This window comes from Morone saxatilis, unplaced genomic scaffold (genome assembly GCF_004916995.1).
Source record: "Morone saxatilis isolate NCDOM2014 unplaced genomic scaffold, NCSU_SB_2.0 Contig4, whole genome shotgun sequence".
Lineage (NCBI taxonomy): Eukaryota > Metazoa > Chordata > Actinopteri > Moronidae > Morone > Morone saxatilis.
Genome location: NW_023339984.1, coordinates 18,034,807 through 18,047,029, shown reverse-complemented (window position 1 = coordinate 18,047,029; position 12,223 = coordinate 18,034,807). Strand labels below are relative to the sequence as shown.

The 12,223-nt window shown below is 39.3% G+C and overlaps 1 protein-coding gene across 1 annotated transcript in view; it reads left to right on the top strand.

The window, feature by feature from the left end:
• The window catches only part of npy2rl (neuropeptide Y receptor Y2, like), a 66,565-nt gene extending 55,658 nt beyond the window's left edge, over positions 1-10,907 (top strand). Inside the window, exons 5-6 of the mRNA XM_035675147.1 lie at positions 1,968-2,121; positions 4,786-10,907. Of these exons, the coding sequence (XP_035531040.1) occupies positions 1,968-2,121; positions 4,786-5,364 (733 nt within the window). The 3' untranslated portion in view covers positions 5,365-10,907. The remainder of the gene's footprint in view (positions 1-1,967; positions 2,122-4,785) is intronic.
• The last annotated feature ends 1,316 nt before the right edge of the window (positions 10,908-12,223 follow it).

The window sequence follows — 12,223 nt, the reverse complement described above, 5'->3', positions numbered from 1 at the left end:
TAAATATTCACAATTCAAATTAAGCTGTTAAAAAGCAACAAACTTTAAACTTTATTTAATAAACATATTTGGTCCTTTGAGATGTTTCACCAGCATCCACAATCTGTTTTCATTGTCTCCACGTGTCCAGGGACCACAGATGGAAATTTAATATACAAAGCATCAATCAGTATTTGAAATCGATGCTTTTGGCAGATGGTTCCTGACAAATAAATTAAAAAAACAAAACATTTAAAGATCTGAGCATCTCAGATTTTTTCTTTGTTGCCTTGTGGGACGACAGCGTAGCAGCACAGGTGAAAAAAATCAAGCTAATTTAGTCACCGTATGAACAATACAACCATTACAGGAAAAATAAAGTAGAAGTAAATTGACGAAAGGTGTAAATGAGTCTGGTTTTCGAACCAAATGTTCCCGAGAGCTTGTAACAAACAAACAACAGACTGCGAGAGGTAAAATGTGTCCAAGACTTGTGAGGAAAGAAAAGTTAGAATCAAAGAGGTTACACAGCTGGGACTGCGAACAACAACGAGCTGACAGCTGCCAGAAGACTGCAGAGACCCAATTGGCTCAAATGTAGTAAGCAAAAACGATGCCAGTCCATTTACAGCTCTATAGCTGAATCTTCAGTCAACTTTAATGCTTACTGGAGGCCAGAAGAATCCTGAGAAGCAGTGTAATGAGCACACTCTTTCTTTTGCTTGGCAGCACTGTTGTTGTACTGAATAAGCTGAAGCTGAGACCTTTTACTTTGGGAAGATAAAAGAGGTGATTATTGAAGTTTGGTTCTTTTGTAATGAAAAAAGGGAAATTAATAGTAGATTTGGTTTTTGTTCATGCCCGCTGTAGGTTGCTGGTCATAAATAAATTCTACTGACGTTGGTGATACTCTGATTTTGCTTCTAGCCCCTCTAGATATTTTAAATTTTGAGTGAAATTCCTTAAAAAGTATTGAATGAATTGATGAATTTTGCTACAAATATTCATATTCATACTTTGGTAATCCTCCAAGTCTTCATCTACAGCCATCTTAAGGTCAGATCGGTTTGGTTTCCCACTAAATACCTGCAAAAAATGTAGATGCTTGAACAGCAGCGAGAACAGTCGTTAACATGCCCTTCACTTTAAGGACACGCCTTACCCGAAACAATGAAACTGAAGAATATAGTAAATCACTTAGTAAAACAGTGAGAGAACATTGAAAATGGATTTACCAAGCAACATTAGATTATTTGGTTCTGCATTATCGTCCATAACATCGTAAAAGCGAAAACTCCCATATACTGCTACAAACGAGACAGGCAGACATACACAAACGTTGAAGGAATAATGATTTAGTTATGCGGATCTTCTAGACTTTAAAAACGTTACTGGATCGAAATAGATCAAATTCCGACAGTGAAATGAATCATTTCGTGTGAGTTATGGCAGCTACTTCTTTCACAATGTAAGCATTTGGGAAAAACACTATGTCAAATTGTCTTCAGAGTCCGGCACTCTACCTGGGGGTTGTGTCCATTTACTTCTGTTAGACCCTCAGACCGATAGATAGATAACTTCTAACTTCTAACTATGAAATACATATAAGTACCGCTCTGTCTCACACACTCACTCACTTTCCAGCTGAAGATAATTCAAAATATCAGTAGCAAGTACAATGGAAATACTTTCCATGATTTAATTAATTCATTTTTGAGTGCATTATTTGATCTTTACAGATACAGTTCCTTTTTGTTGACTGATTTCTTGAGTTTATTTGAGCAGGAAGTCTCTTGAGTTATGCTATTTACTTTACAAGAGCTTTGAAAACTGTAGATTACAGTCACATCAAACATTTACAAGAGTCTAACCTGTACTTTGTTTCTTCCACTGGTGCAGTTCATGATAACATGTTCCGTCATTCATTATTGATCTCAAAGTAAAAACCTGCTATGTGGAGTTGTGTAACAGGGATGTGTGTGTTTCAGGTGTATCGTGTACCACCTGGAGACCAGGATGCGTAAGGACGTGTGTTTCGGGGTGATAGCATTGACCTGGGTGCTGAGCGCCGTGCTCGCCAGCCCTCTGGCCATCTTCAGAGAATACGGCTCCTTCACGCTGGAGCCTGGAAACACCATACAGGTACATGCACCTGTAACACATGTACAGATCAGTGCCCTCGCCTCCCTCCTCAACCGCCTCTTTGATCTCCTGTTCGCTCCCCGCTGCCTCCCTCATTTTCCCTTCTCTCTCTCCATCTCTTTCATCTTTCCATCCTTCCATCCTGTCCTGCCCTTGCTCCTTTCATCACCACCTCACAGCTTCCTTTGTCTTCACTATTTTCACTCCCAGTTTAATACCAGTGTCATATTCTTCTCATTCTCTGCATAATTTCACTCACACATTGATTTCCTTAATGAACACATCGTTCACATTTTATATTAGCTGCTTTCATTTTCTCCATCTGAATGCAGGTAAAGTTGTATCATTTTTTCTTCGTGTTATAATCTTATTCGATATGTTCTCATCTTGGAATTATTGGTTTAGTTACAGGTATTTGCTTTTTAGTTTTTCAAATCCTTTTATGTGCTCTGCTGATCCGACCGCCCACAGGAAGGATTTCAATTTTAAACTGAATCTAATCAGAACTAAACAAACTTAATCTCTACACTACTAAATATGATGTAATGAATCAAATCTAAAATAATATAGAAACATAGATACCTCATTGGCCGCTGTCTCGGAGGTCAATAGCCGGTAGCTAACAATACTGAGAGATTCAGACTGCTACAAACTTGTCTGTAACTTGCTTAATTCTGAACCCATTTTCATGAAATTTGGTCTCTCATAAATGTGAAAAATTGAGCTTCATACTCGTTGAAATTAATTCAGTCACTATGGGAATAGCTAATTACCTCTATGCCAAAAAAAAAAAAAACTTCGGAACTTCCACTGGGACATACAGGCTGTGTTTTTGTAAAATGTGAAGTTTATCTACAGGAAAAGATAATTCAGGTGAATTATTTTCCCCACACAGTTTTTCTTCCCAGTTTCATGGCTTAGACAGTAATTTGTAGCATGTGTTGATACATTTATTCATTGTTTTCATTCTGTATTTTGGCCAAAGTGTTGCTCTGACTAGCAGTGTCTGTTTCTAGGTTTAGGGTTTGTTTATCCACATGCTGTACATGCCTGCAGCGTTTTTCTAAGATGTGATGTGTGTAAGATGTGTTTTTTTTGGCATAGAGCTGATTAGCTCTGCCCCCAGTAACTCAGTTAATTCCAGTAACCAGTATCAGGTTCAATTTCTCATGTCTATAACAAACCAAATTTCATGAAAATCTGTTAAGAATTAAACGAGTTAGAGTTGATTTGTTGTATTGTTAAATATATAATAATATATAAAATCGACATATATAAAATCGAGAACGCAGTATCTATGTTTCTATATTAATAATATATTATAAACTACATATACGTCCCAACTACATCAGACCAAACTAAGATAATCGATAACAACTTCACTAATTTATACTTGAAGATAATTTTTTATTCTAAATGTATTAATCCAAATCAGGCCAATCAAATAAAAAAATGTCCTATTTAAATTAATGTAGAATAATCTTAACATCTCAATCTTATTTCAATTTATTAATCAAATCTAAATAAATATAAACCAAACTTAAAAAAAATTCATTTAAACTAACACTTGATATTGACTCTTTACAGCTATTTCTAAACTGAACTAACAAGATAAACTAATAAAAAGTAATTAATGCAAACAAATCTACTCTTGTCAATAAAATATTCTCAAGGTCTGAATCTTTTGATCATATCATGCTGTATTTTAGCTGAATGATATTCCTATGAGTTGATTTCATGGTTTTTTAGATCACCTATTGCAAATGCTGTGGGGACTAACTCTTGATTAATACTTGAGAGCAGCTTTGCTGTGTAGAATAAGACTTGAAACTAGAGACTGAGACGATAAACTCATTAGGAAACTGTTTACTGAGCTCATAAATCAAGTGAGAAGCCAGATAATTTTCCCATAACACTCAATACTTTCAGGCTTCTTTTATGCAGCTTTTGGAGCTCCTCCTGCTGGCCTTTAGAAAGAAAGCTGGTTTAAGAAACTGGCTTAAAAACACATTGGCTTTACTCCAAAAACACAAACCGACTATATGCTGTAAAAGGGTACACACCCCTTTACGCCTCACTCTGCCTCTGATTAGCTAGTGTTCATTTGATAGATCCAATATAATTGTTATTTTACTGATTTAACTTTGCATATTGGCCAATACCAATAAGTTCCAGTCTACCAATACATGTACTTAAGCATATACATCTAAGCCTGTATTGATTGCTCTCATTGTTGTATGGTCTGACTGAGGTTAAAACACTTACTCAGACACATGTACTTGACGATACCACAATTTTAGGCAGTATTGGAAAGTTTCAGGGTTACCCCGAAATCCACTGGGCACGGCTTCGTTAAGTCATGTGTGCAGAGCAGTTTTGCATGGGGGCCATGTTGCAGCGATTGGTGGAATTTGGGGTAAGAGCCAACCAGAGGCAGAGTAGAGGCCATTCTTTGGGGGATACAGATGGGAAGAAAATGCGTCTTTGTGTAAATACAAAAATGGCTTATTGCTGGAAAAACCAGCACTGAAATATTAGGGAGAGGGTTATGTTGTGGTTAAGGTTTTGCTGGATTAGGGTACTGGCACCTCTTTTGGTCCACTTCAGGCACCGATCAAAGCGAACATATAAAACTAAACTGAATATCTCTCTTTTATCTCCCAGGTATGTACTGAGAAGTGGCCCGGTAAAAACACAGATGGCACCGTCTACAGCATCTCCATGTTGATCCTGCAGTACTTCTTGCCGTTGTCCATCATCTCCTTCGCCTATGCCCGCATCTGGTCCAAACTGCGCGGCCATGTCAGCCCAGCGGAGAACGTCTGCAACAGCAGTGCCAGCTCCGAGCGCCATCGCCGACGCCGCAAAACCACCAAGATGCTGGTGACTATGGTGGTGGTGTTCGCTGTCAGCTGGCTGCCCTTCCATGCCTTCCAGCTGGCCACGGACATCGACAGCACGGTTCTGGACATGCGTGACTATCGCCTGCTCTACACTGTCTTCCACGTGGTCGCCATGTGCTCCACCTTCGCCAACCCGCTGCTGTATGGCTGGATGAACCGCAACTACCGCGCCGCCTTCCTCACTGTCTTCAAGTGTGGGAGGGGAGGGGAGAGGGGGAGAAGCGGCCGGCTGGACAGCATTCACCCCGTTGGAGGAGGAGGAGGAGGAGGGAGGGCGAAGAAGATAGTGCTTGAAACCCAGGACGTGGTGTCCACCCACTTGAACGCCACAGACGTGTGAAAGCCTGAGGGAGGTGGGAATGAAGAGGGTGATGGAGAAGGGGGAGAGATGACAAGAAAATAATGAGGCGGGAAGGAAAAGAAAATTGACAGGAAATCTTTTGTTCCTCAGAAAACAATAGAGAAGAAAACGAGATTCCACATGGAAACAGAAACAGAGGGGAGATAAAGATGTGAGAGAAAATAGAAACGACAGAGTGAGAGGAAGGCGACTGGGGGGGATTAAAGAGTTTTTGGAAACCCAAAATAGAGGAGGAGGAGGCGTAGACAGGCAGGGATTAGAAGAATGACGGGACAGAAGAATGACTCAAGGCCTCCTTGACCAAACGAGGCACCGCAACTTTGGGGACGTGACCTCATCGTGATGGAGGAACCTGGCACTTCGAGAGGGGGGGGTTTGTTCAAGCGAAATTCAACTTTGTACGACGGATTTGTAACACCGACAAAAGTTTGATCCGGAAAGACAACAAGAGCAGATAAAAAGAAGTGAAGTTCTGATTTTCGGCTGACAAAATTTTGAGAAATTATTGAAAGATTCTACAAACTTTTAATGCAAATCTTGTCAAAATAGGGCTTTACTCCATCTTCATTCCACGCGTGAAGCATTTAGCTCGTACATTTAATCCAGAGTGGCTTACAAACGGGGGCACAAGGACGCTTAAGCAGATTTGTGTGCGACGTTTCGGCAACCGCTTCCTTTCTAACTGTGAGGGATGTGAGCGAAATGTCCGAAACTGAGGCTGCTGGTAACCATCTAAAAAGATTTTGTTAAAAAATTTTTTTTTTTAAATCCCGTATTCTTGAGTTCAGACGGAGCCGAGGACGACGAGGATGCATGATGCAAGCTTTGTGAAATTTCAGACATTGTTACGTAATTACATTGTGTGTTTTTAATGTGGATTATCCTACAAAGAAAGCCGGACGTAGAGGAGGTGGTCAAATTGAAGATAAGACAAAGAAGGGAAAAGGAGGGAGGGAGAGGTCAAATTATAAATGATTTAAATTAAAATGGCTTTGTTTTTCCTTTTTTAAATGGATGAAGGACACTGAGCAGAGAATGGGAGACGGGGCAGATGGGGAAAAAAAGCAATGATGATGAGAGGATCAGTGGTAAGAGGGGAAAGAGTGAAATGTGGGATAATGAGGCGAAAGAAAAAAGTCCCAGCAAGAGGGCGATTTCAAAAGAACAGGCTGCAATTTGGTGTGAAACAGCGGAGAAAAGATCTGTTCTTACAAGCGCAAAGATGAATGTTTGTCACGTTTTTTTTGCGGTTGAGATTTTGCACCTTTTCGAAAAACGTCTCCCAGATCAGTTTGTGAAAGCCACAAGTCATGATATTAATTATTTATGAAATTTGGGTGCCTTCACGCTCTGCACACATTTTTAATACTGCTTCATTTCAAAATTCATTACTGATGTTAATCAGCACCGCATAATAAGATATGGGATTGAGAAGATTGTTCACTTTGAAATAATGCTAATTTCAAACATACCCTTTTGACAAATTTTTAAAAGAGATGGATTTCAAATAGCTACCAGAAGTGAATACTTATTTAGGAGAAGTGTTAACATTCATACAGCTGTTTGTGTCCACATCTGGACATCAAGGGACCTTTTTGGCCCTGAACTGAGCCTCTCAAGCAGCTCTTACTTGCTCATTATACAGACAAAAAAACGCCCGCAGATGCAAAACAGGATCAATTTATTTGCCATGACCTCCATGACTTACAACTAATTCTGGAGACTCTTAAGAGTACTCCAGTAATTTAGCATAATACTCCTGTTACATCGTCAGACTTGTGATATAAAGTTTTTAAAAGCACAGCGTTTACATTGTCCACAATGCAACTCGACCACTAACAGTTTGGTCATACATTGGGGGGTTTTATGCTGGTAATGGCTAATGTAGCCTGGAGCCTGTAGTCTGCCGCAGACTTATACCCTCTATAAATGGTGCCTTTATTGGCCTTTTCCGCTAAAGGAACTGATCGACCCATAACTTATCCAGGTTATGCTTTTGTTTCCACTATTATCCCCCCACTCTGGGAGCAAGTCCCTGAACTTACACTTACCTGCTCAGGAGGTGGTACTAAATCCATGTTCTAGGTACTCTTGGGGCAGTGCCTGAATTGGACCAAAATAAGATGCCAATGCGCTATTTCAGCACAATCCTAATCCCCCAGATAAGATAACCCTAACCTTAATTCTTCTGCAATTTTTAGCCTTTTTAACAAGGACAGTGAAAGTGCTTCTTAGCGTTTCTTAGCGCTAAACTGTTTTCTTAGTGTTAAACTAGCTATATATTTACACAGAGATGCAGTTACGCAGGCAATTAGGAGAACTTCACAAGCATTGCTGTACACAGGGTTTTAGGAATACAGGGGTCCAAAAACTGAACTTGCTAGTGGGCTTTTGGGGCATGCATCAACGTTAAGTTAATTACAATTTCACAACCTTTATTGAATACTCCTAGGAAAAATCCAGACCTTGGTGACCTCAGTAGTGGGTACAGACATCCTCCCCAGAGGTCGTGGTACTCAGTAAGATACTTATGTGGACATAAAATCAGAAAGGCCAGAATGAAGGAACCTTTTACTTACTTAAGTAGTTCCTGTAGTTTCAATAGCGGAAAAGGGCTTTTATTGGAAGTGTTGGGTGCCACACAATTATAGTCACATGCCGTCAGGTGTCAATGAAAAAAGTTCCACCTCTTCCGAGTCTTTTAATTTATTTGCGCTGCCAGACCATCTCTCGCCTCTGCCATCCCATTATGCTCCAGTGTAGGCACTGCCCGACAGACTAAACTCATTAACTGTCTGTGATGAGGGCAATAGACATGCTGACAGCTGTATAGGAGACAGTCAGGTCTCCAGCGGCTCCACTTGTTGCTATCATTGAGTTTTCACACACTTGAACCCTGCAGTTGGGTCTTAACTTCTATGCTCCAAATTAAATTCATTGTTCAAAATGTTATTACCAAAGGTTGTTTCATTATGTGTTTAAACTTTAATTGCCTAATTGTAATTGCAACCCTCAGTCTCCCTTTGGCAGGGGCTGTGTCAACACCGTAATTTAGTGTAAACACAGCAGACTGAATAATGACCTACAAACATTTTTGCGCAGTGTGCATGAACACAACAGCAGCTATTGGTTTAAACTGTTACATAAACCGAAAAATAATACATCAATTGATCAGAAATAGACTAAAGCTTGAAAAACAGTCAAACACACACAGGTGTTGTAAGAGGGGATCAAATGCTCGGAAAATAAAATCCTTCATTGTTTTTGGACTTAGTGTCCATGTACCTCTCTTGTGTTTTCCTCTTTAAATCCCTCGATCCTCTCTGAGTTGCGTCACTGCCTCGCTCGACCTGCACTCCCGCAATCCCTCTGTTCCCTCCCACTGAACCGCACCAGCTGTTTATCTCCGTCCTCGTTTCAGCTCCTTGTCTGTCTCCTCTCCGCTCTCTTTCCCTGTGAATGCATGTCTCAGAAAGCTAAAAAGTGGTGTCTTACTCTAAGGATGAAACGGAGGATAATTATGAGAAATGTCTGTTTCATTTTGACCAAGTGCAGAGTCACAAACAGTCCTGATAGAAAACAACAGCTGCTACATTATGTTGTCAAAAATTACAGCTTCCAATGAGGGATCTCATTTCAAAACAGCTGAAATGTTGTCATCAGTAAGTATTTTACACACATTTGACTGTATCCACCACAAACATCAGTTGTCTCTGGTAATGACTAAAAATTTTAAGAAGTTTAATATTAAACCATAATGTGCTTTAGTTCAACAGCATCCTGAGTTTATAATCCTTGGATTTGAGTTTTACAGTTGACTTTTGAACAGCATTATACTTTGAGTGGAAGCAGGTCAAATGGAGGTGCAGAAAGACAGTTTGACACCATCTGGTTTGCGTTGGATCCCCACAGCTATCCCACAATGCAGTGCATGGATTCGTCATCATCCACCCGACAATAGTGTTGGGATTTGAGTTATTTTGGGGTTGTTAGCGTAAAAGTCTGATTTACTGGAACGGCTTGGATGGACATGAGTCATCAGTGCAAAAGTGTCAAGAAATATCTGCTTCTTTAATAAAAGTCAATGGTATAAGCCTGTGGAACTCTAAGGAAAGATGTGAACAACTCTCAAGGTGCTATTGTTTGCAATCTCAGAACCCATCAGCTATTGTCTGACGCCGATTTAGCCTGTTGGCAACGGCCAATATCTTGGCGCTTGCAGTGTCGCCAGCAGATATCTGGATAACGATATCCAAGCAAATACTTCCTCTTCTAGATGCATTTCGGCTAATCTCTATATACAGATATCGGCGAAGGAATGCAGATATGTTTAAAAAAAACGATAGCCAGGGGCTCCAAGACTGCGTTTCAAGCGATGCATTCCACCTCTTTTGCTCTCCAGACCATATTCTGTCATCAGACTGTCCTCCATTGGCATTAAATGCTGTCTTCAGATCCAATCTGGCTGTGTGACAGCTAATGGGTTTGCTATTTTATGGACACTACATTGGAAAAAGTGGAAGTGGAAAAGGTGGAGAACAGAAAACCTCCTGTTATTCCAACTATTTCCCTTAAATTTGTTAATCTTTTGTTCTGATGATTCAAGTTTCATTTTATACATGAAAAATGAATGTAACTTTTCCTTCCGGATCCACACGAGCAGGCTAACTAACTTACTCGCTAGCTCACTCGCTAACCTGTTATTTAGATCTGTAGTGTTTACTAGCAAGTTACTAAAGCTAAAACTGTTGGCAAAAAAAGGTAGTGAGTTACACAGCTAACTTATTCCCACTGACAAGATTAATAAATAATGGAATTTGCAAAGCTTCTAGACTCAAACGTTGGCTACAAACATTCGTACACTGTGCCTACAGTAGCACTGTGGGACAAGCTTGAAAGTAAATAAGATGGCGTCAAACTTTTATGAAATTCACCTTTTTAAATGCTCCTTGTGTGTAATTCAGCCTGTTTTCTATTTTTGAAGAAAAGAGTTGAACAGGTATTTAGTTTCTCATTGGTGACGTTCTGATTTATTCTGACAAGGTTTGTGATGGGAGGACACAGATGCTGCTCAACCTTTATCAAACATGAATGTAAACTTCTTTGTAACATGGCTGTAATGTTGTATATTGTATAATTTTGTGTAAATATTGGCTCTGTGAAAGACTGTAACCTAGCACAAACTGTTGGCGTTTACCTGTGCCCAACAACAGATGTACTATTCTCAAGCACAAACACGCCTCTGGACTCTTTCTTACTGTCTGTATGTGTGTGTGTGTTTTCGATATCTGTGTGTATAATTGAAATTTGACCAGATTCAGCTTCAAAACAATAACTATAAACTTGAATATCATATGCTGCCAAGGTGCTGATGAACTGGCAACAAACCAGAACATAGATATAAAATACAGTCTATTAATATTTAATTATAACTGTGGGGTTGTGAATTATTGTAAGAACCCCTAATTATTGACTTCTTAATGTCCAGGTGAAATGAAAAATGTAAGTTTAACCCATTTGGATCATATTTTATGGATGTAATATTGTCTGGTTTTGCCTCTGATGTCCACTACCGCTGATGGACTGGGGGGATGTAACACACAGTAAAAAGAAGTCCTTCCTTAACTGCCCGTCTTTTCAAAGGAAATACAAAAATGTGCAGAAGCAAATATCACTCTGATTTCCATGTCCGACAATTCTTTGCAGATGACTTACTCACTTTTGCTGATGGCTTATAACGTGAGACACTCTTATCTGCCATAATGAAACCATTAGTTTGTAAAAACGTTAACGTTTTAATTACTCTTTACTTTTTCATTGGGATGTACACAGTGGTATTTATGGCAGGACAGAGGTTTAATCTCGTTTTTTTTAATCTGTAAAAAAGTTACAAAACTAAAATGTTATTTATAACTATTAAAAAGCCTATAACTGATCCTAGCCATTTAAATTAAAGCAAAAACTATGAATGTCAGGAATTTATATAGACTTCTTTCAGTACTCCCAAGTCTGACTGACTTCCAGCATCCCTGTGCACGTTTACTGCGTGAGAAAATCTGTTAATGGATCACTAATATTTATAGCTACAGTCATAAGAGTGTATTTGCTTTTTCAGACTTTTCCAAATGCCTACTAAACTAGCAGCATGTACTGATTTGACCAAAATGTAGTATGCAAACAAAAGCAAAATCAGCAGTATGCCAAAAACACCTGGATTCATGTACCTATTCGGAAGAAATTCTCTGGTCTTATGTGTGTCCCATAATACAATGCAATCACAATGACTCGTTGGGCCAACAATGCAAAGATGAACACGCCTAGAAATATTTTATTCCAGTTCTGACAATAGATCTTCCTAAATGTTAAGGCTGAAGAATGAATGTATTGAGAGGAGGTCCTCACAGGCATAGGGATTCAAATCGTGTGTGTGTGTGTAGTACTGTGTGTGTGTGTGTTGGTTTCAGGGTTAATTTGCATGGTAGCTGTTCCATTTCAAATCTAATTAGTTTATTCTCAACAGATCTTAATTAGCTGTAAGTGCATGCGCCGGTCTCCACGGCAACCGGAGTATGTATAACTTTGTCTTGATATGCGTTGTGCAAACAGGCAGAGAGCTCGAGTTCAGTTTGTTTTCCAACTGTGACACAGCATGAATACAGATTCATTTCTTTTTTGCATTTAAAACTCAAAGAAACTAAACTTTCTATGCATTTTGTTATATTACGTCAATCCTGTAAGAGTATAATGGTATTGCTTTTTAGATGATTGAGTTCCTGTTTTACTAAACAAACACAGCATGCCCTACTGTTTATAATTGATGTCTGAAATGGATTATACA